General features: G+C 45.7%; 2 protein-coding genes across 2 annotated transcripts in view; one reads left to right on the plus strand and one right to left on the minus strand.

Moving 5' to 3' along the window:
- LOC126544659 (alpha-(1,6)-fucosyltransferase-like) overlaps positions 1 to 7,517 on the minus strand; it is a 40,116-nt gene extending 32,599 nt beyond the window's left edge. The window contains exon 1 of the mRNA XM_050192106.3: positions 6,266 to 7,517. The gene's annotated coding sequence lies outside the window, so the exon portion shown is untranslated. The remainder of the gene's footprint in view (positions 1 to 6,265) is intronic.
- Positions 7,518 to 15,610: 8,093 nt separating this feature from the next.
- On the plus strand, positions 15,611 to 20,625 carry LOC126544665 (uncharacterized). Its single transcript, XM_050192111.2, has one exon. It carries the CDS (start codon positions 15,836 to 15,838, stop codon positions 17,060 to 17,062), a length of 1,227 nt encoding a protein of 408 aa, XP_050048068.1. The 5' UTR covers positions 15,611 to 15,835; the 3' UTR covers positions 17,063 to 20,625.
- Positions 20,626 to 26,111: the final 5,486 nt, after the last annotated feature.

The raw sequence follows: 26,111 nt of genomic DNA on the forward strand, positions 1-26,111 counted from the left end.
AAACAAGGGCCGATCCAGAAGCCGGTTCAGTCGAAAACTCAAGCAGGCAGGCGCTCCTTCTACTCCCTTCACACGAGGGGTGACGCGACAGCATGTCGTGCGCCGCAACTCCACCCCCTTGTCACCCCTAACTCACCCAAAAAGACCAGAGAGCTTTACGTTAGGGAACGAAAGCGTTGGGAGATGCAAACTACCCGCGGCGTGCAAAGGAAACCAAAGCGAGCACAAAAGAGCGCGAAGGACCCACAATGGAGTTTGCGTCCCCCAAAGCTCGGGTGCGGCTTGCATCCCCTAACCTAAAGCTCTCTACTGTCTTTCATAGGTTTCAGGAAGACGTTAAATAACCTTCCAACTGTTTCTCTGGTATTACATGAACTGCGTATGCGCCATCGAGTCCGTATAGAAAAAAAAAACACATAGCACAGGGGATTTCTCAGCATAAGCGAGGTCTGTGAACGCAGGCGACTCACGAATAAGATAGCCAGTGTTTGTTCACTCCCTTAGTGAACGCACGACCACGACTGCATGGTAACGGTGGTATGACAACGGATGCGTGAACGCGAATTCTGATGACGACATAGTGACTACGATGGGATCGCAACGGCGGCATAATCACGACTGAATGACGACAGCCACGATTATGCTAGAACGACGATGTAGAACTGACGTCGATGGAACGACGAAGGTGGTATGACAACGACGGCGTAACGAAAATGGAATGACTTCACTCGAGTGACGACAGTAAAACGACGGCGGGACTACGACGGCACGACGAAGATGGCTTGACTACGACGCCATTATGAGAGTCGGGTGACGAAGTTAGAAGGACGAAGGCGAAATGACCGCGACGGCATCACAACTGTGTGAAGACGACGACGTAGTGACGAGAATGAAATGAGAACCGTATAAGGACAACTGGATGACGACAATGGCATGCTGATGACTCCATAGTGAAGCCTGTGTGACGATAATGGTGGAACGACGAAGGCATGACAAGATCGGAAGACGAAGCTGGAGTGACGATGTGACAACGATTTCATTACGGCTGTAAAACGATAGCATGACGAGAGTCGGACGACAAAGCTGGAATGGGAACGACGAAACAACCAAGGCGGCATCAGAACCACAAGCTATAGACTAGTGGCTAGCCACTAGGCTAGAACCTAGTTGCTCAACCTATCAGACAACTTAGATCACTATGTAGGCGTAGATTGCGTGACGACGACGGTATGACCAGAGTCTGATCAGGAAGCTGGAATTCCGATGATGGATCGACCGCGAAGGCATCGCGACCACGAGCACATTCCTAGTGGCCCAAGGGATCGGGCCGGCAGGCTATACCTGTCAGTCCCGTCGTGGGATTAGCCGGGTGCTCGTTTCATCGAGTTCTGCTGGACCCAATAAAAGTTTATTCACGCACTCGCTCACTAGAGGCCCAAGCTCGTAGACAGCTTGGACCACAGAGTCGGTGTTATAAGAACAGACAAACAGACAGACAGACAGACAGACAGACAGACAGACAGACAGACAGACAGACAGACAGACAGACAGACAGACAGACAGACAGAATTCTTGTCTGATGCCCACCTGGCAGCCCACTCCCTCGCATGCGGACGCCAACCCGACTTTCAAAAAAGTTCGGTAATGCACAGATCTCCAAGGCAGACCATGAAAGATATCTTCGAAGCCCAAGAAATCGCCGTCAATTCAACCCTATAAAGGCGGCTGGTCAGCAAAGCTGTACATATGTTGCGCCTAATGTAGGGCAACTTGTCAAACACTGATCCCATAATGTGCGCCCATTACGGACATTGCTTTTCAAAGTGATATGTATCACGCACACGCTTCAATGCAGTTTACAAAGCTTTTACTTTATTTATTACTTTGAAATTACTGCTATAACGGTTTCGTGGTCGCTATGATAAACACAGATGTTTTTCGTTCTTCAGAAATGTTTGTCACCAAAGTTGAGTCGATGCATGATCCGTGTACGGTAGTTAGTTGAATCGGATCGTTGAAGTAAGTGAGACCACACTCTCCGACAAAGTGGATGAACCACTGCTTTTGTTACCGGTATTGAGACGTCTACGTGAAAATCTCCGACAACGGCCTCGGGCGAGGCATTGGCTGCTACATACGTTGATCAACGCGGATGTGCGCGCGCCTCGTCATTAATCATGCGATTTCAGGGCTTTTTTAGAGCGCAACTCTCAAATGCGCGTTCCTGCGACGAGCGTCGGCGTTGGCGGCGTAACCGAGCGAACGAGCACAACAGCGAAGCATGAAAGACAATAGCGTAGCGCCGCCTGGTGTCGCGCACAATGGTGCAACGCAGGAAGTAAGTGCTCTGCGAGGATCGCTACGAGATGGCGCCAGAGTATACCGCGCGTCGTCTGTTCACTTCTTTTATCTTTCTTCGGTAGCTGCTTCCCATCGGCTAACAAATGCTAAACGCTATCCCTCGACGGCCGACGCGCTTGCATGTATCAGAAGTTTCTCGAATGTTATGAATAGTTCTATTCGTTGGCTGCTGTCCCCAAAGCTTTTATATAATTTGCATGCACGACACGAATGACGTAGTACTTTCTTGAAGCCACACGGGCACCAGCGATTAACCTAGAACGTTCGACGAGCCATGTATAAAAGCCCAACGCGCTTGACCCGCACACATTTCCGACGATCGCCGATTCTGCTAGCCGCTGTGCTTCAGTGTTGTTTCGCAACTTTTTTCTCCGTTTGCAACGTGTCACGCGAGACAGATTGTCCGCGCCAGCCGACAAGTTGCGAAACGAAAACACGCATAGAGGTGCGCTCAAATTAAGCATTAGGGAGTCCCGTAATCGTCGGTGAACTTTTTTTTTATTTGTGCACTTCGTATTGAAACGAAAGCTGTGCTGTATGTTCGTGTCCCGCCTCTGCCTCACGGGGTAACGAGCCATTGCTCCTGGCCCTGCACTCCCGCTGGGGTCGGGCCACTGGGTTTTCTGTAAACGAGACGGACGCCTAGAAATCCAGAGGTCCTAGCCACAGACGGCTTCGTTTTAAATAAAGTCGAACTGCGCAGGGTTCGTGTGTAAAGGCCGCGTTGTTGGATAATTCGAACACAGATGCTGCGCGGTAGTTCAGAGCCGTTGTACGCTTCTGGTTGTTTCTTCCGCCTTTTCACGTTTTTTCCTGGTTTCTTCATGGAGCCAATGTACCACGTGTTATTTCAACGCATAAATACAGCTGGGATTTAGCGCTTGTCTGGCTCCCTGTCCCCTGTATCAATTTCGCGCTTCAACTCTGCTCACGGATTGCCATCCAACCCTCTCCCAAGCGTCATGAATGAAATATATATTCTTTGCAGAGACCATGAGTAGCGCTCACCTTGAAAAGGATGCAGCATCCAGAAATAGGCTGTTGAAATAGACGGAATGAAAATATGACAAGAAACGAAACTGTCTGACTACGGCAACTGGAAGCAAATTTAAATGGCAGAGACACAAACAAAAAACAGAAAGATGAGCTCTCGTGTGTTTTTTTTTTTTTTTCTTTGCATATGGCGTGTATGTTCTTCCGCCAGTTTTGTGATCAAGCGGCACCGCCGGCGTCAATTTATGGCAACGGATTCAGAAACAATTAGGAAGACTTATAGGAGCAATTAAAACAAAATGACAAAATTCCGATCATGTCATCACCATTATTTACCGACATTTTACTAAAAAAATTTAGTGTTTCAGGCCGCAACGTGGCCACATTGTAAAAAAATAAAAGAAAGGTGCACTGTTTGGCACACCAAAACAAACGAACATAGGAAACTGTGCATGCTTCCGCTAAGCCCTACCTAGAAATATCAAAGTTTTAGTTATAAAACAGCCATCAGACTGGCACGCGGTAGCCTGCAAATATGCCGAACAAAATACACATAAAAGCAAACAATACTTGGTATGATGTAACCGCGACATGAGCGCTGAACTAACATGAACGATAACATGAACCCAATGGGTCAGAGTCAGAACGCCGCAATACAAACATACCTGTAAATTGTACGCTCGACATAATTACTACAGGCAATTCACAAAATTGAACATTTTGTTTAGCATACAGCTACGCTCTGACCCGCGACTGCAAGAATAAAAGACTGTTCGTCGTTGAGAACTTCAAACAGCACAGATTTACAAGATGAACTCAACTGAAGTAACCAATAGTTATCGAACAAGAGATGCCTCCGACTTGAGTCAAGGTTACGACAACGAAGGGGAGGGTGCTGCGTTCGTAATTTGTAGCTCTGACGAAGACAATTAAGTCCCATAGACCGAGACATTCCTTGCTCACCCCCTGTTGAGAAAGTACGCCAGCTGTCGCTCACTGTAACTGAGACTGACAGAAGAGCAAGTTTGTTTGCTGGATCGTACGAAAGGATTGCATTTCCCCGGGGCAAAAAATGTCAAGACACTGCCACGGTGTCGCTGAAGGTTACGTTAGACTATAAGGGCCGGGCGAAGATTAGAAGTTTTGAATAGGAATAAAAAACCTACACACTTAGTATTCGTATTCGAAAAGGAAATGTTTAGTATTCAACTTCGAATATTCGAAAACAATCATTTCGCAACAACGAACTATATGAGCCTGCTAAACAAAGTCATCTTCATCATCAGCCTGGTTACGCCCACTGCAGGGCAAAGGCCTCTCCCATACTTCAACAACCCCGGTCATGTATTAATTGTGGCCATGTTGTCCCTGCAAACTTCTTAATCTCATCCGCCCACCTAACTTTCTGCTGCCCCCTGCTACGCTTCCCTTCCCTTGGAATCCAGTCCGTAACCCTTAATGATCATCGGTTATCTTCCCTCCTCATTACATGTCCTGCCCATGCCCATGTTTTTTATCACAAGTTATGTTAAGTGTGATAAGTTTTTCGGAGCAATGCAGAAACAAAATGGGTAATTTAAAGCTTTGTTTTCGGTTTCGCGACGGAAACCTACATGACAAACTGCAATTCTTGCTTGCAGTCTGCCATTCAAGTGTTTTAGGCTGTATAGCCATGTAATAATTTTATCTATTACGTTACAGCCGGTGATGTTTTCCTTGCAACGGGAACAACTGCATGTGTCTACGGCACACAAATCCTTCGGCAGCTTTTTCAATTTTTTTCCACAGCTTGTGATCTGTTTTTCTGCTAACATTTATTTCGCGTTTTTATAAATTAGTGACAAAACAGCTATAATTCATTTCATACCTTCTTTACAACCAGTCCCTCAAGCTGTTTAGAGGCCAAACCCGCCGCGTTAGTTTAGCAGGGATGGTGTTCCGCTGCTAAGCACGAGGTAGCGGGTTCGAATCGCGGCCGCATTTCGACGGGAGCAAAATGCAAAAACGCCCGTGTCCCGTGCATTGGGGGCCCGTCAAAGATTCCCTGGTGGTCAAAATTAAGCCGGGGACCCCCTAAACGGCGGGCACCATAGTCAAATCGCGGTTTTAGGACGCTAAACGCCACAATTTATCGTTTAGAGACTATTTGTGCAGTTTTTTTATTACAATTAATGATCTTCTGTTGAAAACCGATCCTTTGTCCCCGATATTCAGTGGCCTTCTCCCACTAGGCAGTGCAAACATGGCACCTAATTAAGCTGAAGTAAATATTCCTGCTGTAAGTACACACGTCTCGCTTTCACTGTTGAATATTTACTATTCCATTCGTATTCGGAGAAGTTTACATGCGCCTGCCTCTGACTACAATTATTGAAAAACAAGCGCAATGGTCGATCAATGCAGGCTCCTCTTGGGGCCACCTCGCGTTCATGGGCTAAATAAGAAAGTCACCAAAAGAATGCAAAGCTTTTGCGTCCTTGGGCAAAGCCCCCCGCCCCGCTTAGACGAATAACAAGTACGGTGGGATTGAATGGGGGCGTTTACAGAGGCTCGGTAAACACCCGCACACGGTTCATAGCTTCAATCCGGAATGTTTTCCCGCACAAAGGCCTATTTTTACGTTTATCCTTCGAAATTGCGCTTCGGCACTGTACGCCCCCCTTGTACAACTCATTCAGGCCAAAATTTACACCAACACCGGGGTTAGCACTCGACAACGCGCCTGGTTGTTTGTATTGTTGCCATGGGTTACATGCAATGATAATGCGCGGTGGGCTGCGCAGGTGCACGAAAGTAGAACGAATCCGGCATTTCCATAACAATAGCCCCAGATTCACACAGGGGAAACCGCGTTCTCCGTCTGTTAGCACAACAGTGGTAGCGCTAACGGTATTCCGTAACGTCGACTCACCTCACTGAGCACAGTATCTCGCCCGTGAAGCTTCCGTTTCCTGGATATTATTTTCTTGCGCAGATGCGATGTGCGTCTGTCAGCCCGGGGGGCGTAGGTAGCATCAATCGGAGCCTCTTCAGCGAACCATGAAAGCTGCGAGCTCACGTTGCATTTCATAGGAAGAACATAACAAATCAGGTTAACAATCACTCGGAAACCAACGGTGACAGGTAACGTCAGCACTTCTCCAGACGACGCGACCCAAGCAGCCGATGAGAAAACTCGCGATCACGCCACATACAGACGTCGGCGCGCACTCCGCGAGTATTCATGTTTGGACGGCGTAGCGCACCTATTTTTCGCAGAAACGCTAATCTGCCATGGGCGGTGGTGGCGCACCACGGCTGCAGAGGAGGAAAGAAAGCGGGGCTTCCTCGGTCGGCTAACAGACGACACACCGCAGTGATGGCGACGCAGGGCTTCCGTGCGACGTTTATAGCAGACGACAAAACGCTTCCAGCGGTTGTTTTCCTCACAGCATGGCCGCACACCCGTCAACGTAGATGACACTGCACCAGGCCAAGAAAGTTGGGCAGTCTTCATTCATGTCCTGCACGATACATCGGCCGTACAACACAGGAGCGCCATGGACGTTGCGAGAGCGGTTGACGTAGAAGCGGAGAGACCATGGGGGCGGGTGGTTGGGGCAAACAAGCAAAGCGGCGAACTGCGAGAAGGGGCCGAGGGGAGGAGGCGGCGCAGACCCAAACACGCACCAGTCGTGATCACGTGACAAGAAAGAGGGACAGAAACGAAGGAGAGAACGTCGGCGCGCCACAGGAAAAGTGAGGGTATGTTAAAGTCAGAGGAAAGGGTCTAGTCACGTGACAAGATACCCGCTCTTCTTTTATGGGACAATGGCGCCAGCCCGTCGCGCGGATTTAGGGTGGAGGCTTTGAGAGGCATGAAGTTTTGAATTGTTTATTTTTTTTTGTCAGAGAGCGCTGCGGCGGCCCTTCTGTGCAGTCATTGCTCTCTCCGCGAACATCAGCAGTCGCTGGCTGAAGGACATGTATAACTGGCAGGAAGCAGCTGCGCGAACAGTTATGAAAGTGTCCGAAGCGACTCAGCCTTCTTTATTATTCGCTTTTGCTCTTGTTTTAGTTTCTAAATCAAACTAGCATTTCATATCAGCTGCGGCCCGTTGCGTTCTGACAACCTTACGAAAAAGAAAGCAATAATAAAAGGGCTAGTACAAAGCTCGTGTAGAGGTACAATTGTTCAAGAAATTTATTTATGTATGATGATATTCGATATGTTGGCAATTGTAGTATCTGTAAGATTATTAGATAGAAGTTACAATGTTTCAAGAAATTTCATCCCACAAAACAAGGACACTGTTCACACAGCATAAAATGAAAAAAAAATAAGTATTTTAGTTGGCTTCGTTTATTTCGTTTATTTCACCATTTTGCGGTCTCCATAATTTTCTTCATCACATAATGCAACTGAATCCGAATGGTTAATTTGTTTCTTCAAAGTCTCATAACTCCTCGATCATGATCAGAGAACCATAGGCAAAAGAGAGGAGGAGGAAAAAAAAAGCTTTATTTTGACAAGTCAATAAAGGCATTAGGGATCTCTCAGGCCCCCTTGGCTCCCGCACAACCCCACTGCGCTCAAGCGTTCACGTTCAACGTATCCCCTACGCTGGCAGCCCGGCTTCGCCGGGTCCGTGGAGCGCAGTGACATCTCCCAGTCCTCACAGGTTAGAACGCAATGACTATCAATAGGCATTCGGCGCACATCGCGCAAGTGGCTATCTCATGTACGTCTTTTTCAAGCACCTCAGCTATGGTCTTAGGTGGAATATAATTGCCCCTGCGCACTGAGACGTCGGTGATAAATACGAAGATAACAAGATAAGGGTTACAATTTTTTTTTATTATCTATGAGCGCTGGAGGCCAACGCCCCGCGACACTTGGACAAAATACGTTTTGTCGACCTCGATACGACCCGATATGAGAACGAGAGCTTGGACAATGAAAAGGGGTAGGGGAAGACCAAATTTCCGCTATCTGTTAGACAATCGGCATTTACCCAGGACGTTCCTCCTCTCCACACTCTGCCTCCACTGGAGAGAACAGGCGCACCTGCGCCCTTCGGCGCAAGTGGTCACTGCGGTTCATTGATATTCTACGGCAATTCTTGCGAAGCGCAGCTTCCGATTCAGCCGAGGGGTGACGCTGTACTCAACTCTGTGGAGTCGAAGAAAGACAGCGGAATTTTGGGCTTGTTGGTCCAGGATCACCATCTTGCATAGCGCAGAGGAAACGACCTTAATTTAAAGAGACCGACAAGACATGCGGAGCGCTCTGTGTGTCACGTTCTCCTTTTTTTGTGTGGTTATTCCCTTGTGCGCTATGCAAATCCAAGGAGGAAAGAGCTTCGACCTCCGCATCGTTGGAGAATACGTGAATCAGGCACAGCCCCACATTCTCAAAGTTTGTCGATGGAGATGAGCCCTGCCACCAGCGTCATGTCCTGATCAAGAGCTTTTCAAGTTGCGCTAGGAGACATGTCGGCCTTGTTTTGTTAGAATGGCAGAGTATACATTCACAAGTATCCATCAAGGGGCGGCTTCGACTGACAGTAATGAGAGAGTAAACGCTTCCATAGCGTACATAATAAGTCCTCGGTAGGTTGGTGGCGCATCAGTATAGAGAAGAACAAGAATGACGTCGACTAAAAATTGGCACATGGCTGCCGGACGGTGTAATCATGCATTTATGATAGCTAAAGGAATGGAAGCTTAAACATATACAGTTGCGTAAAGAACTTACGCAGTATGGTGTAGAGTGTGGTGGCCCGTTGCACTGCTCCATTTCCCAGCGCAATCATCATCATTATTTAGCTTTGCACTTGTTGGCTGACAATAGGTGGCGAAGTGTCCCCAGATATGAAGAAGGTCCCTTTCAGTGTGATGACTTCTATTAGCATTCTCAACTGCGGCCGTATAGTGCATCTCACATCCTAGATCAGCGGGAGCACTTTCACATAGTGTTTTCCTTTTTTCCCCAGTGTGAGAAGTTCCTGCAAACATTGCGGGAACCACGCGTACGCAACAAGGGGCCAAAAACGTACAAATTACTCAAAAAGTAAGTTACTAGGAGCCACGGAGGAAGACATTTAGGAGGTGAAACTCCCGTCAGCGCGAGCGAGCGCGGGCGACCAGATAAGTTCGCAATTGTATGCGCCCATGGGGCCGTATGCAGTGGCGGCGCCATACGGCGCGTCGTAGAATCTTCAGCGAAAAAAAAATGCAGCGCCCGGGTAGGCGGCTCCGGCGCGCTCTCCGGCCACTTCCTCCGTGCCCTCAATAGAAGTCAGGCGCGCGCGGCCGAACGCGAGCAACACGCTCGACCGGTTGCCCTGGCAACCGAAACGGCGGTAATTTGTTTCCAGGCCGCCAGGCGTCGCCAGCATGATATTGGCTCAGCAAGCTTGTGACCTTTTCTGGTCGCCGCAAACATCGGAGTTTCCACTCCTAAATGTTTCTTGCTCCGTGCTAGGAACCCAGCAGAAATGCAACTATGTGGAGTAATAATAATTTCTCGAGTTTAAGGATACTTGAGTATAATAATACTAAGACAAAAAATGTTACTTGCTTATAAGTTACTTACCCCTTAGAGGAGAATCGTCAAGCCCATTGTCAGCAAAATGGCACAGTCGCCCTCAAAACGCTCTTTTGAAATTCGAATAGTGTAGATTCATCCTATATTTTTCACTAACAAGCCGTTACTGCAAAACGGGCAAAAGAAGTGGTAGCTAACTTTTATGGGTGCAGACAGATATTGAAGATTTCGAAGTTGTTGCTGTAAAATTAAGTGGAAGCCCCCAAAGGGGAGGTAGGAGAGACATTGGTCTCCGGTTCCATCACCAAGGACTTGCACAAATTTTCTTAAATGCAAACCTTTGTATATGAGCCTCCTTTTGCTTCTTTGTGCTTCCAGTTAGATGTATGACTAGTTTCCCTCTCACAATTTGTCGCTGCAGTTGTACCGATGTTATTGAGGGTTTATATATCTAAGCTTCGACAAATTTTCTTGTAGAAAATGTCTTTCCTGTTGAAGGTAGTTAGGCAAAGCTCGGAATCTACGGCCAAAATTTTCAGCTACTGTGCACAATTAGATCATTCCTGTGTCTTCGTGCTCATTCTTGGTGAGCAATATTGACCCATCCTCGAGACAGTAAATTATGATGCCGTTAACGGCATCTTGCGAATGGTGGTTTTCGCACGTAAAACTCCAGAATTTGATTAAAATTTCTGGCAGCGTTTTGGCTGTTGTGTTGAAGCAATCTTTCTCTGTGTCTGTTCTTTACAAAATTGAAGGGAGTGGTCGTCAGGCTTGCACCTATTCGTGAGCATTTTCGTTGTGAGCTCTTGAACAGCGCGATGCAGTAGGGTGTTGCTGGATTACTTGGACCAACGCCGCAGCACCGAGCCTAACGGCGCGCAGAAGCTCATGGAAAGTTATAAACAAAATGGCTCAATTAAGAAAGCGGGTTACAATCAAAGTAAATTACATCAATCAGGATTTAAGGCATCGCCGCATGGTATCAGCGATTGGCTGCGTAATCGAAGTTTTTGAACGTTGAGGCCCAAAGGCGATAACTCAAGTTTTTAGGAACCTACTTCATTTAACAATCTTACGCAAGTACCCCAGGAATAATGGTCACGTTCTACCTTGAAAAATATATTACTATGCCCATGTTGCACCGTCTTAATCTAGTACGTGAAATTTTATACATTACAACATATATGCGATATGTATTATGCGTTACAATTATGTATATGTTTGGGCAATCGAAGCTAGTGGCAATAATGTCACATTATACGATAACACTATTATTAAGTGATATATACATATATATATATATATATATATATATATATATATATATATATATATATATATATATATATATATATATTTACTCCAGCAACGTGAACTACCAGTTCTCCCTTTGCACTAGTTGTGCGGTTACGCTAGTTGTGCAGTAGTATCACCTAAAATATATAGTGTAGCAGAACAGGCGCATGATTTCGCAATTGAGAGAAATACTAATAATTATGGTAGGAGATTAGTAAGTGTTAGAAATAGCGCACCCATGGCAAGTGTCCTTTGGTAGAAGCGCCGCATTTACTTGCTTGCGTCTTTTTTTTTTTTTCTTTTCTTGCAATTTTAATATTTTACTGAAGCCGCTTCGCGTAACCAAAATCCCTATCTTCATGGTACGCCATTTGCGTTCTCGTGTACTGTTTTTACGTTCTTTGTGAGCACCACGGTTTCCGTCCCGTAGCTCTCTAAAGCTCCCTTACCCTGTGTGCCATTCTGCTTTCTTTTTACAGCCGGCGGTTGGCGACCTGTAATTTTGGGTGCGCAATGCCTGGAACTCTCTGAACTTGTTTACGCGCTCACTATATTTGCCAAAAGCTGCTGCAAATTGTAACGTTAAATACGCATACAACGCCGTGACTTTGCAATCCGACATTTAAATTCATTCCTGCGAGCCTCACGTGGACCATCTTAACACTCGTTTTTCACAGATTAAGCCTTAAATGACACGTATTGGGTTGATGGGGCATGGTTTTTAGTGGTTCAAGGGTTAACGATTCTGCCAGAAGGAACCAGAACAATATTCTAGAAGCTGCGAGATGATGAAATGAAACTTCATGGATGTACATGGGCCTAAAATTACCGGTAGCAAGAACGCCTACAAAACGTGTGTTATCCCAGTAAACAAAAATCGCCCAAACCATTTGTATATTTCCAATTGTGTTTTGGTACACCCATCGTAAAAATTCTACAGGTCCAATTCGACCCGATTGGTCTCTGAATTAGACTCGTTGAGGCCAGCATGAAAAATAAAGCAGAGGAAAAAAAGACTTTGGACACTTGCCCTGCCATGGCACCGGTACACTAGAAAACCATATTGAGGAGCATATTGAACCATATTGAACAAACTATGGCAGTTTTCTTGACTGAACTAACCTAAACTCACCACTTTACTACTATGAGCTATAAGTGTCAGGTTCTATATATGTAAGCAGTATTTGGTAAACAGTCGAAAAGTACATTCTCAAGAGCTATACCATAACCAGCACCGTTCGCAACTGTTTCATGGCTCCCCACCACAGTTCTAGTCGAGCATGTGGAGCATGAGCTTCGAAGCGCCGGCCTACTTACGTCTAACTCTCCGCTAGAGTAACTCTACCTCCGCATCGAGAAATCTGAGGGCTAACCATCTAACCTCCTTGCGTCACCCGCGAACTCCGTTGACATGAAACTCCCTGATGGAGATTTACGGCAATGGAGTTCCGGCCGTGCTACACGGCACATTGGGAGCATTCGACGGGAGCCGCATTGGACAGAAACGGCGCTGCTGCGCTCCTTCCGCGTGCAACTGCACACATATACATCGCCGTTAAATGTAGTGTTTTTTTTTAACGTAGCATGTAATCTAATAGAATCACAGCGACAGAATTTGCTGTATTTTACCGCAAGACTTGTTGCCCAACCATAGGGAAGTTGAAAGCGACGTTGGCCACACTGCGCTCTTGCTTTCGCGCGTGGGTAGCGTGAGTCACGTGGTTCGACCGTTGCGCTTTGAGTTGTGATTCTCTGCTGTGTAATCGTGCGCGTGCGCGAGGTGAGTTCAACTGCTTCCAGATCAATGACGAAGCGGATAAAGAAACGAAAATGGCGGAACGACATTTCCCGACGCGGCACGGCGAAGCATTGGTGCAGACGGTACGGGCGTAATGTCCTTAAAAATGAATTAAAAACTCCCTTTACGTGGCGTGTAAACCAAGGCAAAAAAATAATAATACTGCTAGAATTTGTAAGTGAGCCAGTTACGGCGATTTTGCAAGCGTGATTTTCTTCGCAGCTTTAGCTTTCTGGGAACGAGAGTACTGCATCCAGCCGTAGTGGTCCCTGCCGAACTACCTTCGCCAAAATCTAAATTCAACTTCCTTGGCGCAAAGGAGACCGTGTGAGGAGGAGGAGGAGGAAAAAACTTTATTCTTGTCCTGTACAAGGTGTTGCCACCTGCCTGGCTAGTCCCATGTTGGGACCGGGAGGTCAAGCCTCCTAGCCCTATCACGGGCGTACTGGACAGACAGGAGTTGAGGGATATGATCTGGAGGTCTGATCATTCCTAAAAACCGATTCCGGAAAAGACCGTGTGACATGGAGCGCAGTTGCCTTGACGGAAAGATGAAGGAATTAAATGTAGTTCGCGGGCGCCCGTGTTAACAGGGGTTAATGTACATGGCTCCCGCTCCTGCAAGGTGCCATATAGGTTGTCCCAGCCAACTTTAGCCAGAGTTTAAAATTACGCGAATGCCACATGGCTGGACAGAACCAAGGTAATGTTGTTTGCCGTCGCCTGGAGATACCCATTTATTTCATACTGAAATATTCTAAATACACTGACTGAAAAAAAGCGGCAAGCAGGAAGTTGACATATGTTTTGTCGTCTGCGTTTCGCAAGACCTACTGATGGAAAATTATATGCACAAAAACAGACACGAGAGATACATACTGCTAGAAAAACAAGAAAAGTACTTGTTATCCAAAGGGAACCGTACACACGAACATAGTAGAATGAAAGCCTGAATGCACGCGCAATCACCAAGTGGCATTAAAAAATGAAATAAAGAAAAGAAAGAAAGGCGTTTAATCCGAAGGTATAAATACATGTCATATGCAATTATAAACGCTGTTTGAGCCGTGTGAACGCATATACCAGCGCGCGTAGTAGTACGAATGACCCTTGCGACAAGTATCGCCAGCAGTTTCCAACGGCGCGACTTTGATGCGACCCGATACGCTTCGATCGCAGCGCCACCAGAGTATTTTTCGTCATCGTGCGCCTCACTGCAAAGCATGCGCCGCCCAACCGCTTGCTCCACTCAACTGTATCCTAGTACATTCTAGCTTTGCTTTTACCTCGTGCCTAGGGCGAATTCAAACAAGACTCTGTTTGATAAGGGGAGCGGGTTCAGCGCGGGCTCTCCGCTCAGACTTTTTGTACAAAAGTTGGTGGCGCCCCCGTCGCCTTTACCAAACGAGCGGCCCCGTTCGTCGGCCGGACGCTTGTCGCGTCGGACACCCAGCGCAGCTGCATTGAGCTTTGACGGGCGTTTCACTCTGTTGATACTCCGTGGCAGACACACAGTTTTATTCCCCACCAATCTGTAATACATACAAGGGTGGAATAGCGATGCAAACCACGCAACAACGACGGTGTGTCGAGTCGACGACAGCTACGCAGCCCGTGAGCTCGCCTCAGTCAGTGGGCGTTGACGAAACAGCTGGAACTTCAGGATAAAGGCGATGCCAGCGGCGCAATTTCAGTGCTTTCTGCATCACCCTCGGCGCTTGCCAACAACGGTACTAGATGCTTGCGAAGGCGTCTGCTGGATCCACTTCTCTCTAAACCATCGTCGAGGATTCCGAGACCGTGGCGACATCTAGTGTCTGTAACCGTAACCGTGAATGCCAGGGTTTCGGACAAGCCTACTTGGCGGCGCAAGGTGCAGGCCATACGCCAATTCGCGTGGGTACTCGACGGAAATAGCGAGAAAACTGAGTATTTCCTTAATTGTCTGTTCCCAGCGTTACAAGGCTTGTTAAATCATTAGAGCGCACATTATGTATCTGCTCACACAGTTAAGGCCTAACCAAGCACTGCTTATGCACAGGCACTGCTAGCGACGTCCAATCACTGCTATGAACTCGCGCGGATCGTCTACTACGATTTCGTTTTTAATCAAGTGGATATCCGTTTTCAAACGATCATTTTACCGCATTAAGCGCACGGAATATTTCTTTTTAATGTTTGTGACGAGCAATATTCTCAATCTGCAACCAAGCTAAATGAATAAAAAGAATTTATCACTGCTATGATGAAAGTGTACGAAGACATGCAATTGTTTTCATCTGTGGGATCTACTGGGGCACCCCATCCAGTAGATTAAAATGTCCAACGAAGCAACATACTACACAGCTTTCAGCAAAAGCTCTTACATGGGAGCACAGCCTGTAAAAGCGCTGCGTCGCAATTCAATTCTTTAAGCAGAAGCTCATCAGCAGTCGCCTTTAGCCAACTCAGATCAATCGCTCCACATTATATTGTTTTATTTTGTTATATTTAAAACATACTTTGCGTAATAACTTGTATACGATGCTGCGCCTTTAAGATGATTGAATTTAAAAGAAAATAGAGTAATCGGCCACAGTGAAAGAAGCCGATGGCAAGCCAACTGAATCCCAATCCAGGTTTTTCTAGAACACGTCGTCGGATATCGTGCCGTGCCTTCGCGCAAGCATCTGTGTCACTCCAGCCGGTGTATACATCCTGTCATTCGTGTTATCAACCTGCGCCGTTGTTTGTCGGCGCTCGTTTACGCGAAGGGGGCCGATCCGCACCGATTCCTGCGCGTCTGGGCCAACGGTAGGTTTCGATCGCCGCTGTCAACACCGCCAGTTTGCGTCGAAATCCGGGCTTTGCGAGTAATGGCTACGGGTCAGCGCCCAGCGCGCTACACTCTAAGTGGCTTTTCGCCCGAGTACGACTGGAGGCCAACCGAGTTTGAAGATCCCGTCGACGTCGACAGGTACTGCGCGTTGTGTCTGGTGTTGCCGAGGGGAACGGCGCAGTTGGGTTGTTCTCACGTGCTTTGCGAGCCGTGCTACATGGCGTCGCTCGAAAACGGCCAGCGCTGCCCGATCGACGACGCAGCCTATGCCGAAGGCGAGGTGAAGTGGCTCTCTACACGGCCGCAGGAACTGGAAAGCATGCGGGTCAAGTGCTGGAACGCGAAGCACGGCTGTCCTTTCGTGGGGACACTGAGCGATCTCCCGGCTCACTACTGCCAGAAGTGTCGATTCCACACCATCTCCTGCGATCGCTGCCTCGCCGAAGTACCAAGGTCCAGCGCGCGCGAGCACCGAAACATTTGCGCCAGCCACGACCACGGGCTGGAATCTCAAGAAGGCGGCGGAGTGACGGCGTCCGACGTTGTGAAGCCGGCCGGCGACTCGGAAAAACTTCGCGGACTCTCTCTCACCGAGGTCGCCGACTTCCAGTATAGCCTCGAGACCAAACTCAACTCGCTCGTCGAGCACATCCATGGCAGGGAAGCCACAGGCGTCTCCAACTCAGAATTAGTCACCGCTGCAGTCAGTCTCCTGCGTTCCGTCGGTCTGCTATCCCTCTCGGCAACGTGGCGACCGCAGGGACTAGCCGTGGTGGTCAGCAGGGTTCGCTACTTCACCAGACAGGTTCCGGAGTATGCGGAGGAGGTTTACAGCGCGCCGTCGAACGTCTGTGGCTACTCCTTGAGGCTCGGGGTCCGCTGCGAGCGCAAGCTGGTGTCCCCGACAAAATCCTCCAGTGACGAGGACAATAAGGAGGACCTTGTCCTGAGGTTCAAGGTCCAGCTCTGCCCAGCTGCCAACAACTCGGCGTTGCAATGGCCCTTTCGCAAGTCTCTGACGTTCTCGGTTATTCATCCGCAAGATTCTACCAAGGAGGTCCGCTTCTTCCACAACACATCCATGATGGCAAGCGAGCCTTCTTTCCAGATGCCTCGTTGTGCGGAAAACCCTCCTTTCACTGTTGGTGGCCCACTTCATGTTAGTGCGCTAGCTGGTTGCCAGTACTGGAGCTATGGTACCCTGCAACTGAGGCTCAGTATGTCTCTCTCATCTGGTGGGCAACATGAAGAAAGCAATGACTGAGACAGGTTCCAGCAGCAAGATGCTTGGTTGGCTAAGTATGAGAGGCCTGCTCTTTCCTTTTTATGTCACTTAGGCAGTGGACATCACATTTATCCGTGTAAAGCAGAGCAAGTGATGACAGTGAAAGAAAAGATACTGGCATGACTAGACAGATGCTGGTCTTGCAAAGTGTGTTTATTTCCTGTCATTTCTTTTTTATTTATTTTCTTGCTGTGATGAATCAATTCACTCTGGTACAAATCTTGTTAGTCTGGAATGTACCAACATGGGTCATCATTACGAATTTCTGTTCTTATGATATCCAGATGCAGGAACGTGAGTTCAGTTTGGAAGTTTCCTTGTTGTTACAAGTTGCTACAGTCATTCTTTTACCCAAAGAATCTCAGGGTGCCCCAAACAGCTTTTCTGCAGAACAATTTGGTTAAATTTATCTTCTGTTATGGCCACTGTCGCCACGATGACTACTTACAATTAACTACTACGATGACTACTACGATTAACTACTTATAAGGCCACCATTCAGTTCATTGAACTGGGATTTGCATAAAAGTGAAGATGCAGAGTTTAATTGCTACCAAAGGAAAAACGTTCACTTATTGTAGGTTGTGTGCACTCTCGTAGGTAAATTGTTCAAAAAACTTTATTTAAATGAAAAATAAAGAAGATCCTGTCTTAGCACTTGCGTGTATCGAACGCTCAACCAGCACAGCTAGCAGAGTTGACCTTTAAGCCAGCATGTGGTGCTTGCACTATAGCTTAAACCATTAACAGACACTCCATTGCACGGAGAATGTTGTTTTGGACGCCAAGGCTATGTAATTTTAACTGAATTTACACAACAGCTAGTACATCCAATCTAGTTTGCAACTTCACAAAGCATCAATATAAACAAACATTCAGTTGCGAGGAGGAACCAGTTTTATAGAGTGAGGGTGTGTCACTTTAAAGCCCACAAAAGTTATTCGGCTCCAGTGTGCACTCTTCATGACTTGGGTCATTCGTGAGCAATTTGTTACATGGAGGCAATTTCTTACAGCAGTATGATGAATGCAGAATTAAAATTATGGATTGAAGGCAATAAGAGTGCTTTCAAACCATGTAGGGACATTCTAATCATACATTTCAAAGACATTTAAGCCTTGAGGAAGCTGATTTTATGTTCCCATGACTGTTAAAGTAATATTACAAAAGCAAAGAGCTCAAAGGAGCAGGAAAGGTTTTATTACTTGAAGCATAAAGGAATGCACTATTGCTTCAAGGATTCCTTTTTTTTTGTGCAGCGGAACCATGTCACTGCTTTTCTTTCAGTCTTAGCTGCAACATTTCCATGACTTGGACCATAAATCTACATTCCATTGTATGGAGAATGACATGTTGTGCAGCAACACTCTGATAACCAAACTAATGACTGAGTCGATGCTAAAAGTTGTTTTAAGACCAGCCTATGACATTCCCTTTTTTCTGGAATTGGAATTCTTTTGAGAGTAGGATGCCTTTTGCACCTGTGCAATGACGGTTCATACGAAACCACAAAATCGCAGTGCTGGGCTTTTTCGGATGAGCTTGCTACATTTTCCTTGTCTTGGACCAATAACACATATTTCAGCATGCTGAAATGCTGGGCAAATTAGTATTCATTTATAGTGGGAGGGCAAAAAGAAACACTGCCACAAAGATGACAGAAACATGTTGCCATACATACTGTGTTTCCTCCTGCATTCTGACTATATGCAGATATCTTCTTGGACAATAATTTGGGATCAGTAAGCTTAAGCACAATGGCTTCATAGGCTTAAGTTGCAGTATTTCATGTACATGTTTAGTGTTATATTTGCTGAGACATCATTAAATTTATGCTGTTGTCTTAATGTTTGTATAGTATGTTGGTTGCAAGAGTGACAGCTTCAGTCATGACTTACTCAGCATTAAGCAATATCCTAATACTAAATAAGTGTTAATGGTTTCTCGGATAATGACTGTATAGGTTGATTTAATGTATGGTCTTGGTGTACCAAATCATAAATTTAGCCATGATTGACAAATTTGGTTGCGAACCCATACAACTCTTTAATGAGAACAGTATGCAGCCTTTATATTATTAGCACCCCAACTTTTCAGTGATTAAGGCACAACCTCCAATGAAATGCCCCTGAAGAGTATAACAGAATGAGTGACTTATGAATTCCACTTAGGCACAGTAATAACTGTGGAATTAGACATAGAATTCACAATCTATAAAACGTGTAGCATTTATCATAGCCTAAGATGTATGGAATAAGTCTCATAATAGAAGATGTCAACAAGAACTGTGTTAAATGTAGTAGGTTTGGTCCTTATTTAACCTTTTGTAATAGGATGGGCTCCCTTTCTGTGATTTTATATGGCTGCAGGTAGGTTTTGTTCTGCACGAGCTATAAGCACATTTTGCTCAATTTTTGTTTCTTTCTGACGTGTAGCGTTGCACCATCACTGTCCTTTAAAAAGTTTGATCTTATTTGCTATGACCATGCTTTAACATGCCTGTATTATGGGTTTTCTGTGAGCCGCTTTCATACGATAACCGAAGGGATTAACAGTGCCTGAACAAGGAAGGTCTTGGTATTGAGCCAACATTTGAAGGAGAAGCCATTTATTTGTTGCTGCTTCCCTTATTGAGCTACTTTAATCGCTTCGCCATTTTCCTGTGCCTCTGACTTTCACTACCATGACCGAGGCAATTACTGTTATATAATTTCCTAGTGTCCTCGGACTTACCCAAGCATGTCATACAAATTGTGGCTGTCTTGGCAACCACAATGTATATGTGTATAGCACTCTTTTTTCGTAGTAGGTTAGTAGACTTCTGCATGCTTACAATGTGCATTTAGATTGCTAATGAGACAGTATACTTCCAACTTTGCCTTTATTGAAGAACCTCGTGATAATAGATACTTAGTAAGTATACCATGTCAACATGCCTGGCATTTATATAGTTCCTAATATAGGCGTACACCCTGTAGCAAGCTATCACACATGCATCTAGGATTGCCTTATTTAGTGCATAATATATGTGCTAGTCCCATATCTTGGTTTGTTGCAGGCTCCTCGTCATTTCTGTTGAAGCGAATAAACGCCTATCATTTCTTTAAATTGTTTTTGTTATTTCTTTGATGTATTATTTCTATAAATGCCACTGAATGATGGAGAAGATCATGGTTGCGTAATGTCAAAATACAGCACACTATATGAGGAAATAGCATGGCTAGTTCCTCTTTGCACATCTCGAGTGCAAACATCTTGAAGGAAGTCGCTCGGAGTTGTGTCCTAATGTTTCTTTTATGCTTCTGAACACTGTCAATGACGTTATTTTTGTGCTTTTAAATTTGTTTATAACTTGCAATCATGGAGAAGTTTGCAAAAAGTGTTTTTAGTCCACAAGCTTCCTGTAAAGAATGCAACAAATAACATGCAATGTGCAGCTTGGAATGTGTAATGTAGATGTCGTTCGAATACCTTTAGTGTGCTTGTAAATGTGAAGTGCTTGACCCTTAAGAAAGGACTTGTGAAATAAATTTTGTCCCATATCTATGATCTATGAAGTTATTTGTTGTGAGCCACCACCTTAAGTTTTATGTCAGTTAGGTATAAGTCCTGTTAATGTTACTTCGATCTAGAATCATGTCTCATGTCACTGACTTGCCATGTTTAGGGACAGCATTAGGTGTGAATTAACCTTTACAGGCAGTGTTGCATGCAAACCTTTTTCAGGTGTCAGGTGAAATAGAAATGTGAAGTTCTTAAGATATGGCGTTATATGCCCAAGGCAAATATGTGCCATGCCGAGTGTTGTTACAACTTTCTAAGGTTTAATGAGGCTTCACATTTCACATAGTAAAGTTCCACAGTTATATATATCAAAACGTTTATTTAAAAGAAAAAAAAAATGCAGAAAGCGAGTGGGTGGAGCCCCTAGTCCAGGGCCCCACTGGCTTGAGCGGTCCGCCGTGCTTGGTCGAGGAGCTAGAATGTACCATGTTGGCCTGAGAAATAAAATGTGAATTTTAAAAGCACCTCACTATGGTTTACAGTAGGCAAACAAATATTTGCCTGCTCTTTCCAAGACACGCCAGAACGTTGATGGCTGCCTGTGAACGACCGGGACCGTGGTGTTGTCATGATTACACTTAGCTTAAAGCTATGCTGTCATTATTTACTGAATTTTGCGTCCCAAAAATATTTTAGATCTGTCAACGCAGTTTAAGAGTACTCTTTAGGCAGAAGTGAGTGATGAAATTGACTAAGCAAGTTTTTCCAGACTAGAGCACTTACTCCAGCTAGGAACAACATTCCCTCCTGCCGTAATCCTTATGAACCTTAAAGGGGCACTAAAGCGAAATAAATCAGTTTAGACTAATGAAGCATTGTTTGAGAACCCTGCAGGCAGTCATTTAAAAAAAAAATAGTTTGATTATTAGATGAGAAAATGAAGGTCCAAGTATCAGCATTTGAATTTCGCGCCGAAACCCCAGCGCCGGTACGTCAGCGTGACGTCAGGGATTCCAAAGTATGTTTTCGCATTTGGGCCGCGTTGGCTGAATAAAGGTTCCCGAAACTTGCCATGTTTAATATTTGGTTCCTTTAGAACACAATGTAGTCAATCTGTACCGCTATATATAATCAATAGGCCCTAGAAGATGCCATCAAAATCCAAGACGTCACAGCCCCCAGGTGCGGGAACTTTAGTAGGCGTCGCCACCCGTATTTCGTTCTTGCGCTTTTTCTGGCTTACCAAACGTCTTAGCTTTGCAAGAGTGGTCTTTTTGATGTTGTAGAACAGTAATTTACTGATGCAGAAGAAATCATTTTTCACTTTAGTGTCCCTTTAAGGTCATAAAATAAAGGAAAAATAGGCAGTGATGTAAAAATGTTCGAGGATGCCTATGCACTTCCTATGAGTTGTGAATGCGATAGCATTAATGCCCAATTGAACGCCGCTGATTGTTTCCTTGAGTTTTGCGCTGCGAATAATGTTTTCGAGTTTTGGTGTGGGGTATGTTATTGAGTTTCGTGATTAAATTGGTGCGAGTTATTGTTTTTTCTACCGTTTCTACGTTAGAATGTTTGCTATAGCCCGGAATCATTTGGATAATGTTGCTGAGATGATAGTGCTTAGCGATCCGCTACAGCCTCACGCTTTCGAATTGTTTCGTACTGTTTCCTAGCGCGTTGCGCCGCTGCTCGTTCCGCCCGCCGTGTATAGGGGAAGTTGACAACGATGGCAGATTTCGCTGCCAGCCTCTTCCCTCGTTTTGCTGCGTTCCTCTGCTCCCTTACTTCGTCCGCAGTGTACCAGCGTGGACGGGCAGGTTTTGCTACCGCCGAGGTTGCGGACGCCGCCGATGTTGATAATTCAGACTCCATACGGCTACATGCTGCCTCAATCAGCAAGCAGCAGCACCCTGCGGTGCCAACGCCACATGCCAGCGACGTCCTGCGCGACGAGAGACCGAGGAAGCAGTAGCGCCCACCAACGCCGGCAGAAGCGCGCTGCAGCTAATCCCAGTGAGGGCGAGAGAGGCACGTCGCGTGGATGCCCTCTCCCCTCACGCAACACTTGGCGTGCTAGTGCAGCAGCAGGTGTGCCGTTTCGCCCGCTCTGTCTGCTCCATCGAGACTTGCTGTGACGTGGCGTCGCAACCAAGGGGAATTTAGGCGCCGTTTCGCTGCTACAGATGGCTGCTTTTCCGCTGAATGGGACATTTAATGCTTTCGCATCAAAACTGGCGATTTCGCCTACTTCCAAGTTCATGCACCAGTTTGCCGAGGTGTCATACATTCTCACATCGTCCAGCCAAGGCTATGTGGTTACCTTATGACCGAAAAGAGGACCGGGGAAGGAAAACGAAACCTTGAACTTTTGTCGCCTCATACATAGGAGAATGAGCGCGGAGGCGTCGGAACGTTGCGAACGTCGTGACATCACCCATGGTGGCCAGAAGTGCGTTGATATGAGCGTGAAAAAAAATAAAAATAAATGGAAGTGTGACCGCTTTATTCGGCAGTCAGCAAGCAACATTTTCTTAAAGAGAGTTTTCAAAGAATCATCTGCCAGTCAAATCTGTTTTAGCCTACCTATCTAGTAGCACGCGACGTAAGCACAATATACGCTCTCCGGATTGCACTGTTTACACTATGCGATCTGAATTAAATGGTAAAATCTGAAATTTTTGAGAACTCGCGTCATGACGGCAATGTTGTCTTCGTCAACTTATTGCTATAGCAGCGGAGCCCGTCAGTTGATATGTGATGGTCACTGAATACCTAATTAAACTGGTGAATTAAGAATGCGTTGAAGAATTCCTTGCAGTTGTGGAAGTGAAGGCAATCAGTGCGATGGCATGAACACTTATTAGGAATGCTGAGATTATAGCATCAGTTTCGAGATATAGTCAACCTCATTTTGTGCCACTACTAGTTAATTTGTCATCTTTCTGTTGAGCGCACTATACGGAAGCAATATTCCTTAGGAAAATATATATATAGTCAAATACCTATATGACAAAATGACCTGTATTAGTAAAGGAACAACATGGCCTTGTCAGCATGGCGTCTTATACATATAGTGTGTCATTTTAACGAACAATTTTGCAACGAACTTGCCCGTTCACCAAAATAACCTACGGGTGTCTAATCACGTTTGTCCTAGAACGATGTTAGACAAAAGCCGCTGTGAGCAGTATTTTGCATAACTTGCCGTTAGCGACATCTGCAAGTATAATCAGAATAGATAATAGAAGAGCAAAGTGGCGGACGATGCCTACACAGTTCAGCTTGCGACCATTCCTTACGTCAATACTGCCAATTGAATACGTTTTTGTACTCGACAGCGTCAGATCTGCGGTAGTTAGCCAAAGGTTCATGCAAGAAAGAATCGTCAAGGAAAAAAAAACAACTCAGCATGGTGAGGATAAATTTTCCTGTCTTTCAGCACGCTCTTAGCCATATTGCGTGCTGTATATCGAATCCGGGATTATAAGGAAGAATATTCCTTTTGAATAGTTGCTTCGTTATAAAGGTGTTTGACTGTATGGCTGGAACACCAATTAATGTGACCGCAAATTTTGGGCTGAATATCTGGAATCTGGTTGTAGTCTCGGGATTTATTACACGCCTTAAGCGGCTAGCAGATTCCATGGAGCTGCGATTGCAACATGCGTCATTGTGTTTGTGATCGAAGAGCTCATTAGCAAACATGGACTAAACGAACTATTTATTATGTATTCGTTCCATATTAAGTGTTCTCCGCTGCCGCTGATAATTAGTTGACGCAAAAGAACGTCATATAGGTCTCTGCTAAAAAACGTTAGTTTTTATTTCAAACGCGGTATACAGATGACTCTCCTAGTACGTTTCCTCACTTTAACTTGCCTAATAAAGTTATCCCAGTCTCTTTTCCTGTTCTGTTTTATTCATTTCGTTTCCCCTTCAACTGATGTATGCTGAGGTGTTATATGGTTAATGGCGCTGTGAACAGGCTATCTTGTGTTCACGCGATCGCATCTTTTCTCAGATATGCATAGTTAAGTAAGGTTCTCTTTGTAGCAGAAACGACTCGGGTCATATTGAGCCAGGTGCAATGTGTAAATTCAAGTCTATATTAATTAGGAAGAAAGCCGTTTATTGAGTTTTCTAGTGCATATGTTCTATTCTAGGGTCCGTTTAACGTATGTGCAGCTTGCAGAAACAGTTTTGAAGAGGCCCAGCGGAGCGTTCCCAGAGTTTAGCAGAGTGGAGTGAAAAGGTCAGATGTTCGCCTTGGCTCTTTGATGCAAAGTGCACTTTTCTCAAAGTGCAAGGGCGTGCTATAGTTGATGCATAACTGCCGAGAAATGTGGCATGAAAGGTGAGTGATAAATAAGAGCAAATTGAAGAAAGAGCGCTCTCTTGGTCCGTGATTCTTTCTTTATTTTTCTTTCTTCACACCTTGAGAGATACCGTTATACGACCGCGTGCAAATAGCTTCGCCCAATGGTGGAAGCGATGATACAGCGTCAGACTGCACATTTGTGGAGAAGTTAGCCGGTGTGGGATAATTCCTCTTTCGCTTCATTTCAATGCTTCCATAGTTCACGTTCAAAATGCCCGACTCGTAAAGCGCAGTCTTCGAGAACACACTCTATTCTCTCTGTGCAACGTGCACCGACAGGTTACGCGAGCTGGCGTCCCGTCTTTATCAACGCTTGACAGTTATTCGGTGCATTCTTTGAAAATCACGCGTGTTGGCTGAACGGTATTATTGCGGCTGGTTGTGCCTGTTGCAGACAACCGTTTCACCATGACGTGGTCATATTTGTCGCACAATTTGTATGATAATGTACGTTCCTTTCTAATAGTAGTGACTGTCAAACTGGTGCGAACGTATATGCAACGAAGACATTACGTGCGATGGATGCCCGTGCCGACGTAGAATATTTCACTTGAACCCACTAGTGGACTACCGTGAATATGGACCCTGCACCTATTAGAAAGCCTATGACAGCACATTTCTAAAAAAAAAAAAAAAATAGGATGCTCTTCCAACGCCTGCCGCCCCATCTGCCATAAATGCCTGCTTTTCACAGACTCCATGGCAGCATGTCGACAGGTACAGAATGGGAGAGAGAGAAGAGCCTGGTAACATTACCAAGCAATGGCAACTACTCCTTCACAAACCAGTAAGCCACCGTTTGGATATCAGGATACGCTGCCGCGTTTCCCAGCATCATCGGGCAAAGTTCAGACGGCAGTGCAGAACAATCAGGAGTATAGAGTCTCACAGAATAGCAAGAATATTTCCACATGCACACACAAACCTAACTTTACAGCATTACACATTACGACAAGACCTAACAATTACTAACACCAGCACGAATACACACTTGAGCTGAGGAATATTTGTCAGCTGTGGGGAGGGCGCCTTATAAGAACGTGGCTACGTATAGTATTTGACTACAGTTGGGAGTGCCCGCCCATCACCAAACCCAAAACACCCATTTATCTCATGCCATCACTTCCCACGCATCCACAGCTG

This window comes from Dermacentor andersoni, chromosome 10, assembly GCF_023375885.2.
Source record: "Dermacentor andersoni chromosome 10, qqDerAnde1_hic_scaffold, whole genome shotgun sequence".
Classification (NCBI taxonomy): Eukaryota; Metazoa; Arthropoda; class Arachnida; order Ixodida; family Ixodidae; genus Dermacentor; species Dermacentor andersoni.

Coding starts and splice junctions, on each gene's coding strand:
- LOC126544665 (XM_050192111.2), top strand. CDS start 15,836: ATGGCTACGGGTCAGCGCCCAGCGCGCTACACTCTAAGTGGCTTTTCG.